Below are 24194 nucleotides of genomic sequence, written 5' to 3' on the forward strand. Positions count from 1 at the left end.
TCCCTCCCTCTTCCCTGCCCTCTCACTGACCACTCAGTTTTAAAGACTAAATTCACTGAATAGGGAATATTAAAGAGAGACCTGGACTTTCTGTTTAGCTTCTTGAATCTTTGCCTGAAGCCCAGCTGTGATCACATGCTGAAGAGACTCCTGGCTTGAAACATTTTGCACATCCATTTGTAAAGTGTCTTCAGTTCTAGACACAAGCTCTTCATACATAGAGCCTTTGGCAATAAGATGCTATTAAAACAAATTAAAGTGAGATCACAATAAATATTCTGATTATGTTAAACATTAACCCTAACAATCTCATCAGGAAATCATAAAAAGTTAACTATTAATACAAAATGATGCAAATTTATAGTCTAAAAAATGTTATTTTAAACATTCATTTTGAAATTTTATATTAATATAATCAGATTCTGAGCAACAGTCTTTTATAGATTTTTTAAATATACTAAGCACTTCAATAAAATAAAGACTAGAAGAAATACAATGCCAATAAAGAGAAAATAAGTTGAGAGAATAGTAATAAACCTTAAAAAGAAATTGTAAGCCTAATCAGTCAGAAGGGAGTTCAATAAATGTTATTGGAGGAAGTGGCTATTGGAAAACATCTTTTTAGAACCATGCTTTATACAACATACCAAAAATAAATTTCAGATGAATTAGAAAATTATATATAAAATATGAATCTAGAAAAGAAGAAATTATCCATGAAAATGGATCTGCTCCCTGTGTGCGGAGGGCCTTTTTAGGCATAAGAGACAGAAATGACTAAATAAATACAAAAATTTCCTATGTGAAATAAAATAAACAACTTAAAAGTCAACAACTTGGTAAAAATATTTGCCACACAAATGAAAATGGGTCCTGATTCAGAGAGCTTATAAATTCAGTAAGAAAAATACTAAGATCAAAAGATAATTCAGAAAATACAAAAACAGATATAATTCACAGCAACAAATGGCTAATGAATACATGAAAGACAGTTCAATCTTACATGTAATCAAATAAGTACAAATGAAAATAATGAGTTACCACTTTTCAGTTATCAAATTAACAAAAAAAATTTTTAATTACAACTCAGAGGTGGCATGGGTATGATAAAATAGAAATTATATTGTGTGATATCAACTATGTAAATGTTGACCTTATTTATCTTAGAGCAGTGGAACTATGGTGATTTTTATTCTCCTCTTTATACTTTTATACATTATTTAAATGTTCTAAAGTTAGCACGTTCATTTGTAACTTCAAATTTTTCTATTTTGAATCATAAAAGTAACAAAAGCTCCTGTAAAAAACTCAAAGAATGGAGAGGTATACAGCACATAAAGAAAAAGTTCCTCTTCTTCCCCATCCCTCCCTTAACTGTCATTTAATCAATCATTCACACATTCATTTAAAAAATATTTACTTTATATCTACTAGGTACCAGGAAATGTACTAAGAGCTGGGCATAATGCAGGATCAAGATACAGAGTTAGTTATTTGTATATGCTTATAGATATTTTTCTATAGATATAAATGCATAAAGTTTAAAAAAGCAACTGTTTTTAAAAATACTAAAAGGATTACATCACCCATACTGTTCAGCAACTTGCGTTTCTTACTTTACAATATATCTTGATCCAAAAAAGATCTACTTAATTTCTTCTTAATGGAAGTATATTCCAGCTTGTTTGTGTTTTCACTGTTTATAACAGGGATCATTGTTATAGCTTTGAAATATTTTTTATTTTTATTTTTTTTTATTTTTTTTTCTTTTTTTTTTTGTGGTATGCGGGCCTCTTACTGTTGTGGCCTCTCCCGTTGCGGAGCACAGGCTCCGGACGCGCAGGCTCAGCAGCCATGGCTCACGGGCCCAGCCGCTCCGCGGCATATGGGATCCTCCCAGACCGGGGCACGAACCCGTATCCCCTGCATCGGCAGGCGGACTCTTAACCACTGCGCCACCAGGGAGGCCCTGAAATATTTTTTAAATATTGAATTTCTCATTTCTTACTCATTTATTTCACTAAAATAAATCCCAGACACAGCAAATAAATAAATACAAAAATAAAATTAGAAAAGCCTGGCAGATGGCACAGGTAAGTTTATATAATATTTTCAAAGCGATAAAAAGTATTACTCTTATAAACAATGAAAACACAAAATTCTACATATACACCTTTCAGAAACGTAGATTTAAAAGAATTACACAAATGTTCCTTTATCCCAAGAACTTTCCATCTGGTTGTAACTTATGACATGCTCTATAAATTTTATAGTTGAGCTGGAACTCAGTAAAACCTCAACTGTAACTTCTTTCCAGGGAGAACTGAGCGATATTAAAATACACTGTTGCCTCATTGCTTTTCAATGAGTCCACTGCCTGAGAATAAAGACAGAACAGAGTTTTAACAACATTCATCCCCTCCCTGCATCAGGTAAGGAAGGGCAAGCTTAATACGGGGTTGATCTTTCAAAGCATACGTTGTACAATCTCTTACATTCGCACTGCACTGAGCTATAGGAGACTGAACTCACTTACTCATCTCATTGCCCTCTGATACAAGAGAATATTTTTTTTTTTTTTTTTTTTTTTTGCGGTATGCGGGCCTCTCACTGCTGTGGCCTCCCCCGTTGCGGAGCACAGGCTCCGGACGCGCAGGCTCCGGACGCACAGGCTCAGCGGCCATGGCTCACGGGCCCAGCCGCTCCGCGGCATATGGGATCCTCCCAGACCGGGGCACGAACCCGTATCCCCTGCATCGGCAGGCGGACTCTCAACCACTTGCGCCACCAGGGAGGCCCGAGAATATTTTAATCTCCATCCTGTAGCTGGGAGAATTAGTGCAAGAATTTAAAATCCTAAGCTATTATTAGTCTTCAAATCTATCCTCTCTCTTCAAGCAAAATCACAGCAAATGATCCAGGGTTGAGATTCCATGCCATTTTTTAAAAACCCCAACAAAGAAAATTCTAACAGTAGTCTTATTACTGTTTCCTTTAAAACTTTTTATCTTAATACATAAGCCTACAACCATAAAAGCTGTCTTTTAAATACTTTTTCCACTCATACCTGCAAAGATTCTTCCACTGAGGTATCTACATCACCTTGCTGTTTCAGAAGATCCAAAACAGATGTGGTTTCCGCCTCCCAGATTTCCATGTGTCCAATCAGTTTTTCAACCTCTTCAGCCACTTTCAGTGTCCCTGTAAATTCTTCATTTTCTTTTTCATGTTCTTCCCCAGCCTACAATATTCAAAATTATCACTATGAAAATGGTACCATTTACATTATAATTTTCAATTTAAAAAAGTTATATCCCTATAGCAAATTAATTGAACAATGAAAATCTCAAAAACAATGGCTGTTTTTTAAACTCAATGTTTTAATATTATTTTTATAAAGTTTAGTTAAAATGCATACTAAACTATCATGCCAAAACAAATAAAAAAATAAAAACAAATGCTAAGTCAACATATTTTAATGATTTAAGATCTACTTTTTGGACAATGATAACAGTACTTAACGATAGCATATATAGCTTTATTATTTTTTTATTAATTTTTATCGGAGTATAGTTGCTTTACAATGTTGTGTTAGTTTCTGCTGTACAGCAAAATGAATCAGTTATACATATGCATATATCCCCTCTTTTTTGGATTTCCTTCCCATTTAGGTCACCACAGTGCATTAAGTGTAGAGTTCCTTGTGCTATACAGTATGTTCTCATTAGTTATCTAAGCATATATCACTTTAAAAATTAAAAGATTTGTTCACAAAAATTTTCTTAAGGATGATATCATCCCTATCAGTTACTATTATCTCCATTTTACAGATAAGATTAGAGCTTAGAAAATTAGGGTATTGACTCTATAAACACATTTCTAAAACTTGTATACAATTTAATTAAATACAGCTATTAGCAATAGTAGTTGTGAAACATCATAATCAAATTTCAACAAAATTAAGGCTTTTCCCATTAATAATCTCTCAATATGCTACAGGTTGATATGCTACAGCTTTACATGACAGACACATTCTTAAAGTTGTTTTTAATCAGATCATATTTTAAATGTTTGAGAAAAATATTCTATATTCTTCTATCCTAAAAGCATATTGCACAAATTCAGATTTTTCAAGATCTTCTATGATTATGTCTTTTCATGGTAGGAAAACATGGGCACTCCATCATGGCAACTGGCCAAAGCCAGTTAAAAATTACTTTCTTAGAACTATATAAGTTACTATTCTGAAGGAGGCACACTTCCAAAATCATAGGTGTTACACCTTACATGTGTATGATTTTTTTGTTGTCGTTTCTTTTCCATATTCTTATCTATAATCTAAAGTCATCCTCTGAATTACCCAACAAAGCAAGAAATAAAGATTTTATTTCCCTCCATTTTACAGAAAGGAAGCAAGACACAGGCCAGGGGCTAGCCTAAAGCTGGACAATTTCTGAATACTAGTCAGAAGCAATCTGAAAAAAATATCAACTCCATTTCCACAGCTCAGAAGTCATGACTGCTTCTGCATGTCTGCAAACTCCCCAGTGAGTGAGACACCCAGGGCTTTAACACTGAAGACCACTGCGTGAGGGAACCACTTAGGTATTTTATTGGAAAATGACCATACTTTAAATGTTATCTAATGATCCCATTTACCACAGTTTCAACAATATGGTTTTTTCAAAAGAAAAACAGCAAAGTTGGGCCTCCCTGGTGGTGCAGTGGTTAAGAGTCCGCCTGCCGATGCAGGGGATACGGGTTCGTGCCCCGGTCTGGGAGGATCCCATATGCCGCGGAGCGGCTGGGCCCGTGAGCCATGGCCGCTGGGCCTGCGCATCCGGAGCCTGTGCTCCGCAACGGGAGAGGCCACAACAGTGAGAGGCCCGCATACCGCAAAAAGAAAAAAAAAAAAAAAAAAAGAAAAACAGCAAAGTTAAATTATTTCTATTTACAAATGAAATACATAAAGTATGACTATTTACCATAATATTCTGACTGTGATTTTCAGGAAGTTCTATTGACATATCTGTTGAAAAATCAGCAGTTAGGTTCTCTTCTTTAGATAGTTGAATATTTCCAGAATTGTCAAGAAAGGGCTCATCTTGCTTTTTTATAAGGGGCAGGTTCATTTCCTATAAAAAATTAATGTCATGAAATATAATGTTTATATTTTTATGCTAAGATATATGATTAAAAACAATAAATGCACATAATATATTCAATATATTTTTCGGATTTATCAGTTAGTAACAACATTATAAAATTTCCCATACAACACCTCGGTCTCAAATTGTTACGAATAAGAAATAGAATAATTTAATAATTCAAGTTCAAAAAATTATTTATTAAAGGTATGCTTCTATGAAGCACTATACTAAATATAAAGATAAATAAAGCTTAGTGTATGTTCTCAAGGACCTTGAAATCTAGTAGGCAAAAATGCTTAATGTTATTCTTTAATGGTAAATGAATTTCAACTAGAAATCCATATGCTGTATATCCACACAAAAACCTGTACATGAATGGTTATATCAGCATTATTCATAATAGTCAAAAAAGTGGAAAGAAGCCAAATGTTCATCAACTGATCAATGAATAAATAAAATGTGGCATATCCATACAATGGATTATTATTTGCCAATAAAAAGGAATGAAGTACTGATACGTTACAAAATGAATGAACTTTGAAAACATTACACTAAGTGAAAAAAGCCAGAAACAAAAGACTACGTATTATATGACTCCATTTATGTGAAATATCCAGAATAGGGAAATCTTTAGAACTGGGGACATTGGGAGAAAATGAAGAGTGATTGGTAATTGGTACAAGTTTCTTTATGAGGTGATGAAAATGTTCTAAAATTGATCATGGTGATGGTTGCACAACTCTATTTCAACTGAAAACCACTGAGTTATGCAGGTTAAATGAGTGAATTGTACGTATGGAAATTATACCTCAATGAAGCTGTTACCAAAAAAAAACTTACAAGCTGAGTTTTTGTAATAAACTTTCTCCATCTTTTATTCAGCCTCCTCAGTTCTTTAGAAATAGACGATCCAACTTCATCATTGCTGACTTGAATTAAGAAATGTCCCACTTCATTTAAAGTAGTATGTTCTAGATTCCACTGGGACAGTGTCTCAAAGGGAACCTACAAAACATATAAGCAATGTAATATTTTAATGACATACTATTTGTCTTTTCATTATTTATAATAGATCTTCACCAAGGTTGACTGTAAAGCAAAAGTGAGTGTGAGGGGGCTTCCCTGGTGGCACAGTGGTTAAGAACCTGCCTTCCAGATGGGTCCCTGCCAGGGGACATGGGTTCGAGTCCTGATCCGGGAAGATCCCACATGCTGAGAAGCAACTAAGCCCGTGCGCCACAACTACTGAGCCCGCGCATCACAACTACTGAAGCCTGCACGCCTAGAGCCCGTGCTCTGCAATGAGAAGCCACCGCAGTGAGAAGCCGGTACACCACAACGAAGAGTAGCCCCTGCTTGCCGCAACTAGAGAAAGCCCACGTGCAGCAACGAAGACCCTATGCAGCTAAAAATAAAATAAAATAAATAAGTTTAAAAAAAAAGTGAGAGGGAGGTTTTTGCAGAGACTTTTGACTCTCCCTGTTGGTTGAGCGCTTCATCCCTGATCACTAACTGGCAGGCGCTGGCTACCTGTTATCACTCTTGGTCCCGGACTTTCAGGAAGCATCTGATCTTCTATCTTTCTAAGTGGCTGATGAGCTTATAGCAAAGGTTCTCAAACTTTTTCAGTTCATGGCCCCCTTAATGTCTCAGTAATTTTTTCATGGGTTCCCTAGGCTAGAAGAATTATCTAACATTTCTCATTGTTAAGTAGTCAGGTCCAAACAACTTAGTAGTAATTTGTGTGGTGTCCAGCAGACAGATGTTGCTTTGTCTCCTTCAAATTTTAAATTACTTTGAGAGTTCTTTTTGGCAACTCAGGTCACCTCAGCACAGAGTTTGGAAATTCTAAGGCTTAAAGTGCTATTTCCTCAGAGACATGTGAATTTCAATAAAAGAACTTTAAAGACAGAAGAGCTATTGAAAGCCAAAGATGTGAAATTCTGGTATCAACAGAGGTGACAGGAAGAAATAATGATTCACTCAAATATTCTTCTTGTACTCATATACTTATCAGAAACTTTACTTTCATATGAATGGCCTGTTTTCTGTTAAGTAACTTTAGCTTCTATTTGGGAAATGTTTAATCTGAGAGGCTGTCTACATTTATTTACAACAGAGGAAAACAAATGAAAGAAAGAAAAACTACCTCAGAGAATAATCATAAAACAGGTTATTACATAAATAGCAAATAAAAACAATAGTGAATTACTCCAAAATTTCTTCTATACTTCTCCACATAAGTAAGCTATTATGTTTTTCCTCCTCCAGAAAGTCAGAAAGGTTTTAGAACTGAAAGGTATGCACCCAAATGGAAAAACAAAAACTTTCTAAAACATTCATTTATTTTAAATGTATCTATAAGCTATCTACTACTCCACATCTTTTATTTCCCTTCCAAGGAACTTAGCAATATATCTTCCAAAAGCCATACTGTGTATGTAAATTATACCCCAATAAAGCTGTGTGTGTGTGTGTGTGTGTGTGTGTGCGTGCGCACGTATGTGTAAAACCTACAACAAAGAGAAAAATTCCTTTTAGCAATTATATGAGAAAGAAACTAAACCCTTTCCAAAACTTTGGAGGATTTTTCCGACAGTCATGCTTACTTGTTCCTGGCCTCTCATTTCTTGATTGAAAACGAGAGTCTCCAAACAAAATGAAAAAAAGTAAAATTGAGCAGGTGCCATTAGACTGAAAATACCTCTTTCATCTGTTCCTTCTTTGTTTCCTCAAAACAAGCCTTTAGTAAACGAAGCTTTTCCACATAAATTGTCCAACATGCCAGAACTTTTTGTAGAGTGGACTTCACATTACATATATTTTTTCTATACATGCAAAAATGATATTCCACCATTGTATATTGTTTACTAATATTTGGATATTCTCCAGCTATAAGGTTAACAAAACAAGAAAGTAATTTTAGAAAACAGTTTTTCATTAATAGAATAATACTGCTAAGAAAAATACTTGCATACTAATTGACAGCGGTGAAATAAATATGTACACTAACAATATTAAAAGTGGATGCAAGAATTTTCTAAAGAAAACACATATGTAAAACCAATTTCTAAAACATTAAGGTACATAAAGAAAGCAAAACAAATGAAATGCTATTTTTAAGTGATGGTCATTCCATCAAAAAGTAATTGTATAGCTTTACCCAAATTCTTATGAATTTCTTCACATTTTTGAAAAGAGGTTTCAAGTTGAGCTAAGAACTCTTTTTCTTCAATAAATTTCTGGGGAAAAAAATGAAAATAAAACATATTGACAGTTTTTATTTTTAAAAGTGTGTCAAGAAATCCAGATAGAGACATATACACATTGATGAAGCACTTAGGCACCAAAATTTCTTTACAGTTTTAATACTACATATTTGGGTAGGAAAAGAAGAAGAGTAAGTAGTTCATGAAGAGAGATAGTTAAGGTCTAAGAGACATAAGCAATATATAGGTATGAGACCTGACAGTTTATCTTAATGCAGTGACATAGTTCTAAAATGGTTTTCCTCTCATGAGAAAAGGCAAGTATTTATTTCAATTTCAACAACTCCTACCACACATATTTATTAATATTGCATAATTTATATCAGTTTCTCTTATCTCATATGCCTTTATTAATATTGAATAATTTTTATTAGGTATGTTGAGTATGTTATAAATAGATACAATCCATCACACAAAAACTCTTGAGAAATACTATTAACCAAGTTATTATGTGCCTTAAGCTAGTAAAATCTATGGAAAAATAGACAGTTAATTAAAAACTCATTGTACACTTATGTGCCAATGGTATGATTATTTAAATGGAAAAATGAAAAATCAAGGTAGGAAAAAGAAATTAAAATATTCAAAATCTGGTCTAATATAGAATGATGATTCCTGTTTAGGAATGTACAGTATTTAAATAATAAATTGTAAATAAATCTTTCTTCACCATGTTTTTCCAATTTTTACACTGAGGTTTACAATCTTGGGTTTTTCTTTTTGGCCCTCATTCCAAAAACAGAGAAACAGGGAATTCCCTGGTGGTCCAGTGGTTAGGACTCAGTGCTTTCACTGCTGTGGCTCCAGGTTCAATCCCTGGTCGAGGAACTAAGATCCTGTAAGCCACACAGTGCGGCCAAAAAAAAAAAAAAAAAAAAAAAGAAAGAGTAACAGAAAGAAGGATAATAAGGCCTAACTGTAGAAATGACATGGCCAGTCTGCTTTAGTGTTAATTTAACAAATAAACACACACATTTAAATCATTTGCAACATTTTTTCCCTATAAATTGCAAGAGCTAAACCCCCTCCCCCAGAAAGACTCAAGACAAAACACACTGCTTTTCCCACTCTTAAAACTTGAAAGGCTAAAATTAAAATGTTCAAGGAAAAATTTAATTTTGACTAAAACCATAAATCTGAGTGGGGAAAAATATTAAACAAGATGTCCAGTAAGTGAAAGTAGGAATTTTTTTAAAGGAAATAACATTGAACATTGAAACTTTCTCTATTAAGTAACTTAGTCCAGTTAACTCAATCTCCTCTGTTGTGCTAAATAATGTTTTCTCTTTCTTACTCTTCCCAGTGTCTGTTATTTGACTACCGGTAATTCTTTTCTCTAGGCAATGTTTAAGCTAATGAAAGCTACCAAGAAAACTCATCTCAAAACCTGAAAAGGTAAGGGAAATTGTGCTAAGGAAAAATGCAAACCCAGCACCATGGAGAACAGTTGTCTGAGACATGAAATAAAGCAGCTTACATGCCAGTCTTCCAGCAATAATTCCACAGATTCTTTGCTCCCGTATTTGATGTTCCAAACAACCAATTTTGATTTCACTTCATCTAGCAAACCAAGAACTGAGCACTTATAGTAATGAAATTCTAGAAGTGCAATGAATTTTTCCCCCGAAATGTTGTTGATTCTGGAAGATAGTGCAGGTTTTAGAATTTAATTTAATATTGTTGGCCAAATGTGAGAAATCTGTTTGGCATTTTTAAAAATATTGGGGCTTTAACTTTTTCTTTTAAACACATGGAACTCAAATGAATCCTCATATTTTTTTTTAAACAAAGTAAAACAAACATTGTGACTAGATATAAAACAGCTATTTCTAAGATAAAAATATCTAACAGAACATTTTCTGAAGAAACTATTCCCCTATTGAGAAATTCTATAATAAAATGTTAATCTCTAAAATATTTTACTAAATTTGAAAACTTCCATATAACTTAATGCAACTGTAATTTCAACATTTACACATTAACAGCTTTCATTATTAAGGCTAATACCCTCTTAATATCATTCTAATAAGCTGCTTATGAATAATGAGAAAAGAGAAGATGATGTGGACAACCACAAATTAAATAATCTTCATATCTGTAGTTTTTCTGAGTTTATAAAGTGCTTTCATACACCTCCTCGCATTTCACCTAGTATCCCTGTGAGACATGAACAGAGTGATTACCATTACTCTGTATTTACAAATGAGGAAACATACAGAAAGACATAGTTACTTGGCCACAGCCAAGATAAAGAGCTCAGTTTCTGACTATACGTCCAGAACTTTTTCCACCACCATATCCTACCAGGCAATAAAAGAGGAAGTATGTTAGCATGATATAATATTACTATTACATAAAACATGAAGGAACTATTATCAAGACTTAAAGACCTATTGTCAGAAATTATCCAAAAATTTGTATTTTCTGGTCCCTATAGCACCATGTTAGTGCTCAAACACAAAGGTGTCAGCAGCTGTGAAAGGGTAGTGATACAAACCGTCTTTTCATTTCCTCCAATTTGTTAGGTGGTACCAATGGCAAATGTTTTTCATCTCTATTTTCAAATGTCAGGAGAGTATTCAAATGACAGTCAAATTTATCCATCAGACTCTGAAAAGAAATGTAGCATGATATAACCAGATTTATTGGGCCTCCCTGGTGGCGCAGTGGTTAAGAGTCCGCCTGCCGATGCAGGGGATACGGGTTCGTGCCCCGGTCTGGGAGGATCCCATATGCCGCGGAGCGGCTGGGCCCGTGAGCCATGGCCGCTGGGCCTGCGCATCCGGAGCCTGTGCTCCGCAACGGGAGAGGCCACAACAGTGAGAGGCCCGCATACCGCAAAAAAAAAGAAAAAAATAAATAAATAAATAACCAGATTTATTGCCAAACACTGTAACTGAAGGCTTGTTAATCTCATTTGCTCTGTGCATGCATTGCATCTTTTTTCAAAACAAAAATCAAAAAGCCCTTTCATTTTTAACTAAAATGTTGTAAATAAATATTTTCATCATAAATGTTTTAAATTGGACCATTTTACAGAGAGACAGACTGCAGTTTCTTTGGTAACAGCTTTATCAAAATCTTTTGTTTTCAGATGTATTTTCCATTCCTTTGTGGGCTCAAATGCTATAAATCTCACCTATCAAATTCTTTCATATCATTTTAGTGAGAACCCAATCTTCTATTTTTTAAAACAATCTCCCCTCTCCTTTTCTGCCAGACTTTACAGAGTCCAGACCTTACTGGACTCTTCTTATTGTTTCCACTAGAAGAATGCTCATCAAGAAACTGAAGGTATGTTTTGGGACCCAAAAATCTCCAGGGGAATCACCTAAACCATCCTCAAATACCCACTATACTTCCTTCCCTCCTTTCTAGGAACATCTTCCTCAAGAACAGTTCCTAACAAAGCACAGATTTTTCCATGTTTCTTTTTTCTTTTCCAACCTGGAATAAAGTCATTTTCTCTTGCATTAGAGCCATGGCTTCATAGTAATCCTGGGAGGCTGGCAAATCTTCATCTATAAGCTCCTCCACCCCCTGGAGCCAAGTTTCTATTTGATAGAGGGGTGAGGGCAAGTCATGATTCAACTCTGTTTTCCACACATTAATCTGAAAAAAAAAAGGAAAGATGTTCTTCAGTAGACACTTCTATGGTTTATTTCTTCACATACGGCATGCTTAAATCTTCAAAGAATTCTTTTAAAACCACTCTTTAAAAATAGTATTTTAATTCTCTGATCTGTTTGTTAGACAAGGAAATCTTGATCGATAGGTAAATTTCTTAGTTCTAAGTATCAGTTGGCTAGTTGCTGATCGAGAACATAATTTGTTCAAAAGTAGAAAAGAGCACAAGAATAAAAACAAATGTTTTGATAAATCCATAATCAGTCATGAGAGGGAAATCAGAAATAGTTAAAGCACCCCTCGAAGCAGGGGTAGACTACTGCACTAAATGACCATCACTTGAAATGTTGTATGCCCTTGTGTTCTCTGACATTACAACTACACATCACAAGCAGATTTATAGATTACTTTCCTCAGGAGCCCTAATCATATATTTACATTAGATATCTCTACCATATCTCCTGAATATCTGTGCTTCATCAAAGCCCCCGCCCCTCAATCCAGCCAACCTCCTCCTTCCTCAGCCTTCCCACCACTCCCTAAATATATGAGTCACATAAATACCAGCTACTTATTGCCCCAAACCCTGATTACTCTCCCAGGTCTTCGCCCTTGCTGCCCCTTCTACCTGGATTTCCCCCCTGCTAAACACCATCAAAACTCACTCACATAGTCCCATACAGGAGAAACACACCAAGACACACAGTAATCAAAATGGCAAATATTAAAGACAAAGAAAAATTTTGGAAGTAGCAAGGGAAAAACAACAAATAACATACAAGGGAACTCCCATAAGGTTAACAGCTGATTTCTCAGCAGAAACTCTACAAGCCAGAAGGGAGTGGCATCATATACTTAAAGTGATGAAAGGGAAGAAACTACAACCAAGATTACTCTACCCAGCAAGGATCTCATTCAGATTTGAGGGAGAAATCAAAAGCTTCACAGACAAGCAAAAGCGAAGAGAATTCAGCACCACCAAACCAGCTCTACAGCAAATGCTAAAGGAACTTCTCTAAATGGGAAAAACGAGACAAGAAAAGGACCTACAAAAATCAAGCCAGAACAATTTAAAAAATGGTAATAGGAACATACATATCGATAATTACCTTAAACGTGAATGGATTAAATGCTCCCACCAAAAGACACAGGCTTGCTGAATGAATACCAAAAAAAGACCCATATATATGCTGTCTACAAGAGACCCATTTCAGACCTAGGGACAGATACAGACTGAAAGTGAGGGGATGGAAAAAGATATTCCATGCAAATGGAAATCAAAAGAAAGCTGGAGTAGCAATACTTATATCAGATAAAATAGACTTTAAAATAAAGAATGTCACAAGAGACAAGGAAGGACACTACATAATGATCAAGGGATCAATCCAAGAAGAAGATATAACAATTATAAATATATATGCACCCAACATAGGAGCACCTCAATACATAAGGCAACTGCCAACAGCTATAAAAGAGGAAATCGACAGTAACACAATAATAGTGGGGGACGTTAACACCTCACTTACACCAATGGACAGATCACCCAAAATGAAAATAAATAAGGAAACAGAAGGTTTAAATGACACAATAGGCCAGATAGATATAATTGATATTTATAGGACATTCCATCCAGAAACAGCAGATTACACTTTCTTCTCAAGTGCGCACGGAACATTCTCCAGGATAGATCACATCTTGGGTCACAAATCAAGCCTCAGTAAATTTAAGAAAATTGAAATCATATCAAGCACATTTTCTGACCACAATGCTATGAGATTAGAAATTAATTACAGGGAAAAAAACGTAAAAAACACAAACACATGGAGGCTAAACAATATGTTACTAAATAACGAAGAGATCACTGAAGAAATGAAAGAGGAAATCAAAAAATACATAGAGACAAATGACAACAAAAACAGGACAATCCAGGGCTTCCCCGGTGGCGTAGTGGTTGAGAGTCCCCCTGCCGATGCAGGGGACACGGGTTCGTGTCCAGGTCCAGGAAGATGCCACATACCATGGAGCGGCTGGGCCCGTGAGCCATGGCCGCTGAGCCTGCGCGCCTGGAGCCTGTGCTCCGCAATGGGAGAGGCCACAAAAGTGAGAGGCCCACGTACTGCAAAGAAACAAAACAAAACAAAACAAAAAAAACAAAACAGGACGATCCAAAACCTATGGGAAGCAGCAAAAGCAGTTCTAAGAGGGAAGTTTATAGCTATACAAGCCTACTTCAAGAAACAAGAAAATCTCAAATACACAATCTAACCTTACACCTAAAGGAATTACAGAAAGAACAAACAAAACCCAAAGTTAGCAGAAGGAAAGAAATCATAAAGATCAGAGCAGAAATAAATGAAATAGAAACAAAGAAAACAATAGCAAAGATCAATAAAACTAAAAGCTGGTTCTTTGAGAAGATAAACAAAATTGATAAACCATTAGCCAGACTTATCAAGAAAAAAAGGGAGAAGACTCAAATCAACAGAATTAGAAATGAAAAAGGAGAAGTATCAACTGACACTGCAGAAATACAAAGGATCATGGGATTACTACAAGCAACTCTATGCCAATAAAATGGACAACCTAGAAGAAATGGAAAAATTCTTAGAAACGTATAACTTTCCAAGACTGAACGAGGAAGAAATAGAAAATATGAACGGACCAATCATAAGTAATGAAATTGAAACTGTGATTAAAAATCTTCCAACAAACAAAAGTCCAGGACCAGATGGCTTCACAGGTGAATTCTATCAAACATTTAGAGAAGAGCTAACACCCATTCTTCTCAAACTCTTCCAGAAAATTGCAGAGGAAGGAACACTCCCAAACTCATTCTATGAGGCCACCATCACCCTGATACCAAAACCAGACAAAGATACTACAAAAAAAGAAAATTACAGACCAATATCACTGATGACTACAGATGCAAAAATCCTCAACAAAAAACTAGCAAACAGAATCCAACAACACGTAAAAAGGATCATAAACCATTAACCAGTGGGATTTATACCAGGGATGCAAGGATTCTTCAATGTATGCAAATTATGCAAATCAATCAATGTGATAAACCATATTAACAAATTGAAGAATAAAAACCATATGATGATCTCAATAAATGCAGAGAAAGCTTTTTTTTTTTTTTTTGTGGTATGCGGGCCTCTCACTGTTGTGGCCTCTCCCGTTGTGGAGCACAGGCTCCGGACACGCAGGCTCAGCGGCCATGGCTCACGGGCCCAGCCGCTCCGTGGCATGTGGGATCTTCCTGGACCGGGGCACGAACCCACATCCCCTGCATTGGCAGGTGGACTCTCAACTACCGCGTGACCAGGGAAGCCCCAGAAAAAGCTTTTGACAAAATTCAACACCCATTTATGATAAAAACTCTCCAGAAAGTGGGCATAGAGGGAACCTACCGCAACATAATAAAGGCCATATTCGACAAACCCATAGCAAACATCATTTTCAATGGTGAAAAACTGAAAGCATTTCCTCTAAGATCAGGAACAAGACAAGGATGTCCACTCTCACCACTATTATTCAACATAGTATTGGAAGTCGTAGCCACGGCAATCAGAGAAGAAAAAGAAATAAAAGGAATCCAAATTGGAAAAGAAGTAAAACTGTCAGTGTTTGCAGATGACATGATACTATACATACAGAATCCTAAAGATGCCACCAGAAAACTACTAGAGCTAATCAATGAATTTGGTAAAGTAGCAGGATACAAAATTAGTGCACAGAAATCTCTTGCATTCCTATATACTAATGATGAAAAATCTGAAAGAGAAATTAAGGAAACATGCCCATTTACCATTGCAACAAAAAGAATAAAATACCTAGCAATAAACCTACCTAGGGAGACAAAAGACCTGTATGTAGAAAACTATAAGGCACTGATGAAAGAAATTAAAGATGATACCAAAAGATAGAGAGATATACCATGTTCTTGGAAGAATCAATATTGTGAAAATGATTATACTACCCAAAGCAATCTACAGATTCAATGCAATCCCTATCAAATTACCAATGGCATTTTTTACAGAACTAGAACAAAAAATCTTAAAATTTGTATGGAGACACAAAAGACCCCAAATAACCAAAGCAGTCTTAAGGGAAAAAAGCAGAGGTGGAGGAATCAGACTCCCTAACTTCAGACTATACTGCAAAGCTACAGTAATCAAGACAATATGGTACTGGCACAAAAACAGAAATATAGATCAATGGAACAAGATAGAAAGCTCAGAGATAAACCCACGCACCTACGGTCAACTAATAATCTATGACACAGGAGGCAAGGATATACAATGGAGAAAAGACAGTCTCTTCAATAAGTGGTACTGGGAAAACTGGACAGCTACATGTAAAAGAATGAAATTAGAACACTCCTTGACACCATACACAAAAATAAACTCAAAATGGATTAGAGACCTAAATGTAAGACTGGACACTATAAAACTCTTAGAGGAAAACATAGGAAGAACACTCTTTGACATAAATTACAGCAAGATCTTCTTTGATCTACCTCCTAGAGTAATGGAAATAAAAACAAAAATAAACAAATGGCGGGCTTCCCTGGTGGTGCAGTGGTTGAGAGTCCGCCTGCCAATTTAGGGCACACGGGTTCGTGCCCCAGTCCGGGAAGATCCCACATGCCGCAGAGTGGCTGGGCCCATGAGCCATGGCCGCTGAGCCTGTGCATCCGGAGCCTGTGCTCCGCAACGGGAGAGGCCACAACAGTGAGAGGCCCATGTACAGCAAAAAAAATAAAATAAAATAAATAAATGGGACCTAATGAAACTTAAAAGCTTTTGCACAGCAAAGGAAACCATAAACAAGATGAAAAGACAACTCTCAGAATGGGAGAAGATATCTGCAAACGAATCAACGGACAAAGGATTAATCTCCAAAATATATAAACAGCTCATGCAGCTCAATATTAAAAATACAAACAACCCAATCCAAAAATGCGCAGAAGACCTAAACAGACATTTCTCCAAAGAAGACATACAGATGGCCAAGAAGCACATGCAAAGCTGCTCAACATCACTAATTATTAGAGAAATGTAAATCAAAACTACAGTGAGGTATCACCTCACACCAGTTAGAATGGGCATTATCAGAAAATCTACAAAACAACAAATGCTGGAGAGGGTGTGGAGAAAAGGGAACCCTCTTGCACTGTTGGTGGGAATGTAAATTGATACAGCCACTATGGAGAACAGTATGGACGTTCCTTAAAAAACTAAAAATAGAATTACCAGATGACCCAGCAATCCCATTACTGGGCATATACCATAATTTAAAAAGACACATGCACCCCAATGTTCATTGCAGCACTATCTACAATAGCCAGGTCATGGAAGCAACCTAAATGCCCATCGACAGATGAATCGATAAAGAAGATGTGGTACATATATACAATGGAATATTACTCAGCCGTAAAAAGGAACAAAATTGGGTCATTTGTAGAGATGTGGATGGACCTAGAGACTGTCACACAGAGTGAAGTAAGTCAGAAGGAGAAAAACAAATATCATATATTAACACATATATGTGGAACCTAGAAAAATGGTACAGATGAACCGGTGTGCAGGGCAGAAATTGAGACACAGATGTAGAGAACAAACGTATGGACACCAAGGGGGGAACACAGCAGGGGGAGGGGGGCGGTGGTGTGATGAATTGGGAGATTGGGATTGACATGTATACACTGATGTGTATACAATGGATGACTAAGAAGAACCTGCTGTATAAAAAAATAAATTCAAAAATTCAAAAAAAAAAAAACCTCACACACTCATTCATTCACTCATTGAGCAAACATTTATGAATTGTGCTAAGAGTTGGGTATAAAGACACAGAAGGCTTCTGGAGTAGAGGAAGGACATGTGGTGGGGGGAGTGGTCACACACCACAGAGGGCTGTGCAGCGGTTAGATGCCAGTTAGGTGTACATAAGGGGCAACATGGAGGCACCTTATTTAAATATATGTGTTCAAAACTGAAAGTAAGGAGCAGAATAAAATACAATATCAATTCACACAACCTAAAAATACACGGACACAGAAATACAATACTGCATTTTGCAAGAACACATAAAACAAAAAGATACACATTAAGCACATCACAATGGCAGCCTAAGGAGAAAGAGGGATGGAAGGAGGGTATGGGGATAAAAGGAAGTAAACATAGAATTTAATAAAGGAATAAAAATAGGGGTAGGGCCTTGCCCAGATCCATGTGTCATGAAGGCAAGAGTAAGTTTACCACAACCCTCCACATCTAAGGGTCAACCAGATAAATAACAGCCACAGCTCCTGCCTGAACCACCTAGCAGGGGAAGCAGACAAGGACACGGTTACAGTAAAGTGTGGTCAGCAATATAAGAGAGCCAGTGGGGAGGACCCCACCCTGATGATGAAAGTACGAGTTTTAAGTCTGTATTCTCTCTTACCATTCTAGTTCTACTAGAGGAGTTGTCACTATTCTTAGAGTTAAATCACTTTTAGAGGAAAGAATAGGCAAAATTAGGTTATTTTTTAAGTGTAGGGTTCTTTGATTCATTATTAATTCATTGAAAAACATTTATTGGGTGCCCACTATATGCAGAGCAAAGTATCAAAAAAAAAAAAAAAAAAACCCATTAAACCAACAACCCAAGTACAAAGATGCTAAATGAGGACAAAGCTAGCCTCCTTCAAGGCAGTCAAACGGGACTATTCATAAACCAGAAACGTTAAGTGTTACAGTTTTTGCATTTTGTTTTGCTTTTTTTAGCATTACTGAGGCATAACTGACAAATAAAATTGTAAGATATTTAAAGTGTACATCATGGTGATTTGATATACATTTACTTCATAAAAGGAGTCTCACCATCTAGTTAATGAACACATCCATCATTTCACATATTTATCTTTTTGGGGGGGCAAGTACATTTAAGTTTTTACTCTCTAGAAAATTTCAATGATATAATACGGTGTTATCACTATAGTCATCATGTTTTACATGATATCCTCAGACCTTATTCATCTTAGAGCTGAAAGTTTGCTCCCGTTAACCAACTTCCTCCTATTTTCCACACCCTCAGTCCCGAACAACCGCTTTTCTACTCTGTTTCTACGAGTTTAACTTTTTTAAGATTCCACAAATAAGTGACACCATGTAGTATTTTGTTTTGCTTTAATTGCCTTGCAAGTTTATTTTCTCAAAAGGCGTAAGACAAAAGACAGCTCTACAATCCTAAATCATTAACTACACACCATTAAGCCTCCAGTCGGAAAAGAATGAAAAAATGTTTTCACTATTATGAATTTTAATATGAACAAGTTAGCATGTGCTTTTATTATATATATCTGAATTATCTGTGAGTTTCCCAAAAAATAAACAAACAAACAAAAAACCCAGAAAACTGGCAAACGACTGAGCAAAAGAGAAGCTAAGAATGATACCTCTAACTCAGTTGTTATTCTTCTCACAACTGAAAGAAAGCTGTATATGTTTTGCATGAAACCAAATGTGGGCTTTCTGACTGCGGGATGTACTCCCTGCAGCAGTAGGAAGAGGAAAGATAGAAGGCGGTGTTTATCTTTCATTCCTCTCTTTCCACTCTTTTTTTTTTTTGTGGTACGCGGGCCTCTCACCGCTGTGGCCTCTCCCATTGCGGAGCGCAGGCTCCGGACGCGCAGGCTCAGCGGCCATGGCTCACGGGCCCAGCCGCTCCGCGGCATGCGGGATCCTCCCGGACCAGGGCACGAACCCGCGTCCCCTGCATCGGCAGGCGGACTCTCAACCACTGCGCCACCAGGGAAGCCCTCTTCCCACTCTTAATGTAGAAAACTAGTTCTACACTTTCTTTCTCAGTGTTGGAAATTACCTTTGAATTTGGATGAAAATTTATATAAGATCTTGTCAGGTCAAAATAACGTAATGTAGCTATTTCCTATCGCAGGCTTAAAATGAAATCATTTATTAAGATGCTATGAGATAGCTATGTCCTCAACCAATTGAACCAGAATCTGTCTGGATGGTATTGACTGTTATACACCTGATGACTTTAAAATCAATAAGTTTCATTTTGCAACACCAAGAAAATGAGCAGAACTCCACCTACGGAACAGATTTTCAAACTACTATCAATTTGTAGCACTTCATCTTGCAAAATAGTTCTTTTAATGGTTTTTCTCATTATTTTGGGTGATTTTTCCAAATCACAGGCAGCAAAATTAGACTGGGTCTTTTTGGCCTGGAACAGCCTGAACTATACAGACAGTATTTTCTTCCTCTCCTTCTGTTTTGCTGAGGATTCGTAACAGAGACTTCCTGCCCTTCACAGGGATCAGTTCTGTCAAACTGTGGTCGGAACAAAAGCTGAAATGGCAATGAGCACTGCCACTTGATGGGAAAATTTCTGAAGCTGCACTAGCTCTTCAAAATTAGGGATTGAGGGGCTTCCCTGGTGGCGCAGTGGTTGAGAGTCCGCCTGCCGATGCAGGGAACATGGGTTCGTGCCCCGGTCTGGGAAGCTCCCACATGCCGCAGAGCGGCTGGGCCCGTGAGCCATGGCCGCTGAGCCTGCGCGTCCGGAGCCTGTGCTCCGCAACAGGAGAGGCCACAACAGTGAGAGGCCCGCATACCACAAAAAAAAAAAAAAATTAGGGACTGAAAGGGTGGCTCTTTTAAGCCACTGTGCTAGTGTTTAACACACTATACAAATGGTATGAGAAATATATTCTGAAAACAGGGTGTCGCTCTTGATGGCCAAGAGGCTTGAGCAAGAATTGGCAAACTTTTCCAGGGCCAAAGAGTATTTTTGACTTACAAACTGTACAATCTCTGTTGTAACTCTGTAAATTCACTAAAAGTCATTTAATTAGCCATTTAAAATGAGCAAATTCTATGATATGTAAATTATACCTCAACAAAGATGTTTAAAAAGAATGAAAGCAAAATAAAGACATTTAGACATCAAAGAAAACTAAGAGAATTTGCCATCCACAGATCTGCATTATAAGATAAGTTAAAGGAAGTTTTTCAAGCTGAATGGAAATGAGTTCAGATGGAAACTCAAATCTCTAGGGAGGAACGAAGAAAAATGGTAATGATAAATAGCTATATAGATATGAAAGACTAATTTTTTTCCTTAATTTCTTTAACATACATGACTGTTTTGAGCAAGAATGTATAACATGGTCTTGGGGACTTTAAAACATGTTTGTGTCCTATATATATTTATATATAAAGCAACTAAGCATAAAAAATGAGAGATTTGATTGCAAGACTTCCACATATTATAAGAAGTTGTACAATAACCTAGAAGTTGTAGAACTTTAAGTAGACTATAAAAATTTTATAATGTACATTGTAATCACAGTAAAAATTTGAAAGAGGTAGAGCCAAAAAGCCAATAGATAAATTAACATGGAAATCTAAAAATATTAACATAATCTAAAACAAGGCAGGAAAAGAAAGAATAGAGATACAAAAAACAGAGGGAATAAACAGAAAAAAAACATAAGATGGTAAATCCACATTATCATACTGATATAAGATCAAGTAGACATGAAGAAAAATAGTCTTCCCAGAGATAAACAGGAATATTTCATAATGGTAAAAGTGTTGATTCACGAAGACATAACAATCATAAATGTACACACTTAATAACAAAATACATGATAAAAAATACATGATACAAAATTTGACTAAATTAAAGGAAGGATTCTACAGATTTTAATAGGTCTCTCCCAGAAATTGATGGAATACCTAGACAAAATGTCAGTCAAGACATAGATAATCTGAATGCTACCAACCACCTTGTCTTAATTGATATTTATAGAATACTATATCCAATAACTACAGAATACATGTTCCTTTCAAGTACAAATAGTATATATATACCATATTATCCTGGGCCATAACACAAGACTCAATAAATTTAAAACGACTGAAATCATACAGATATATTCAGACACACATACACACATTCATCATTACACATTCTCTCTGGGTTTGTCCCTACCCACTTCAAGCATCTATTGATAGTGATACATGATACTGGTCCAAAGCAGAGAGGAGGTTGCATGTCAATCAGAATATGGATAATCTACTATGGCAAACCAAGAATTGATGGCAAATATAAAAACTTTGTATAAGCCCGCAATTTCTCTAAACAGAATGTTATAAATTCCTATTTCAATATCAACCGCTACCCAAATGAGATCATGGAGAAAATATAACGCTCTCCCAACTTTCTGATGAAGCATCTACTCTGTCTTTTACAGAATTCCTCATGGAAGTCTAAAGTTCTCATCCAACAAACAAAGCTGCCCCGTGAAAATGTTCTAATCAACGCAATACAGTAACCTGGCAGTTGAGACCATCCCAGGCTTCTCTCAACTTTAACTGATCTTCATTCAGTTCATCTAGATTCCTTGTTATCGACAGGACATCCAGAAAGCGTTTTTTTTCTTCATTGAATGACTCCAAAAAGGACAGCAGGCTCTACAATTAGAAGGGTATTTTAAAGACTGAAACGTTTAAACCAGTTTATAAAATGTAATTTGCTATTTGCAGGTCAATAGGTGTAGGTTATATTTAAACTTTTACTTAGATAAAGGTAAAATTCCCTGAATTCAGGATCCTCTCACCAATCCAGTTTCTTTCTCCAGTGCACCCTCATGATCTGGGTGCCCCCATAGTGACACAGGTCACAGCTTGCGTCTCATGTCACTATGGTTGGATTTCTCCTGGAATAGGGTAGCAAGGCCACCCAGCTCTAGAGGACAAATCATAATGCCCCATGGAAAATGTGAGTTTGTCCTCCCTAAATATGTGTTCACAACAAAATAAGAATGAGTAGAAGTGAGGATTATATGGCAGCAGTCATCATGTATAAATGGTTTTTTGTTTTTTTTTTTTTTTTTTTGCTGTACGCGGGCCTCTCACTGCTGTGGCCTCTCCCGTTGCGGAGCACAGGCTCCGGACACACAGGCTCCGCGGCCATGGCTCGCGGGCCCAGCCGCTCCGCGGCATGTGGGATCTTCCGGGATCGGGGCACGAACCCGTGTCCCCTGCATCGGCAGGCGGACTCTCAACCACTGCGCCACCAGGGAAGCCCCTATAAATGGTTTTTGAAGTTTCCATGATTAACTAAGCTTGAGCCATTCTTCCCAAGTCATTTTATACAAACTTTAGAATATACTTTGTCTTTGCCCTCAAAAATTTAATAAATAAAGCTTATCTTGGTTTGTATTTGTGTGAAATATTGGTGTTTGAGTCATCAATTCCATAACTGTTATTTAAGATTACCCATAATTACTGGCCGCATTTCTAATTAAATTTTGTGAACAAACTAAGGGATAAGTAATTTGATTCTTTCTGAGAATTAAAATAACTTCATAAAGGCTTTCATTTTAGAAACCTGAATCTGTGGTACATTAGGAAATGAAAGACAAGTGAGAGCAAGGCACTTCCTGTGGACGCTGAGCACCTTGTCAATGAAAAAAATTTCAGGCCAGAGCTAAGAGGCAAAAAGCACAAGAAGCCTATGCAGGAGAAAGGAAGATGAGAATGTCTTCCTTCCTTGATGGCTCCAATCCTAAAAGAATGGTGTGGCGAGCAAGTCACACAATCCACCGAATGTTAGTGTAGGAAAGACCGGATTCATCCGACTCCCTCTCTTAATCGATGTGGGGGATGAAGGTCTAGAAGTGCTAAGTGCTGTGTAGCCCCAGGAGTGTATCTCCTCCTTATTCAGGATGGAGACCAGGTGAAGGGCACAGTGTTGCACAGACTGGGTTCTAAGAAAGAAGACTGTGGAGCCCTCACTTTGGCTCCTGACAGTATCTTTCAAAATGGTGTGGGGAATAACTGCTTACCCTGGAGAAGCATCAAGACTAAAGAGAGCTCGGGCTTTGAATCCAGACTTCATTCCAGTCCCACCTCTACCTTTCAGTAGCTATATAACTTTAGATAAATCACTTAGTCCCTCTAAGTCTTGTTTGTCTTCATCTGTAAAACTGGAATAACCATGCCATACTCAGCAAGATGTTGTAACCTGAAAAACGCTTGTCAGCAGGTGCCTGATATATAGCAAATGTTCAATACATGGTGACAGTAACAGTTGTCATTACTCCCAAAGGACATTTTGGTTG

At 36.7% G+C, this 24194-nt stretch overlaps 1 protein-coding gene across 1 annotated transcript in view; it reads right to left on the reverse strand.

Annotated features, from left to right (window-relative positions):
• SYNE2 (spectrin repeat containing nuclear envelope protein 2) overlaps positions 1 to 24194 on the reverse strand; it is a 345609-nt gene that overhangs the window by 215396 nt on the left and 106019 nt on the right. The window contains exons 11-20 of the mRNA XM_060096039.1: positions 22405 to 22542; positions 11867 to 12031; positions 10917 to 11029; positions 9897 to 10059; positions 8314 to 8392; positions 7855 to 8042; positions 5991 to 6155; positions 4986 to 5135; positions 3068 to 3241; positions 82 to 240 (exon numbers count right to left, since the gene is read on the reverse strand). Of these exons, the coding sequence (XP_059952022.1) occupies positions 82 to 240; positions 3068 to 3241; positions 4986 to 5135; positions 5991 to 6155; positions 7855 to 8042; positions 8314 to 8392; positions 9897 to 10059; positions 10917 to 11029; positions 11867 to 12031; positions 22405 to 22542 (1494 nt within the window). The remainder of the gene's footprint in view (positions 1 to 81; positions 241 to 3067; positions 3242 to 4985; positions 5136 to 5990; positions 6156 to 7854; positions 8043 to 8313; positions 8393 to 9896; positions 10060 to 10916; positions 11030 to 11866; positions 12032 to 22404; positions 22543 to 24194) is intronic.

This window comes from Mesoplodon densirostris, chromosome 4 (assembly GCF_025265405.1).
Source record: "Mesoplodon densirostris isolate mMesDen1 chromosome 4, mMesDen1 primary haplotype, whole genome shotgun sequence".
Classification (NCBI taxonomy): Eukaryota; Metazoa; Chordata; class Mammalia; order Artiodactyla; family Ziphiidae; genus Mesoplodon; species Mesoplodon densirostris.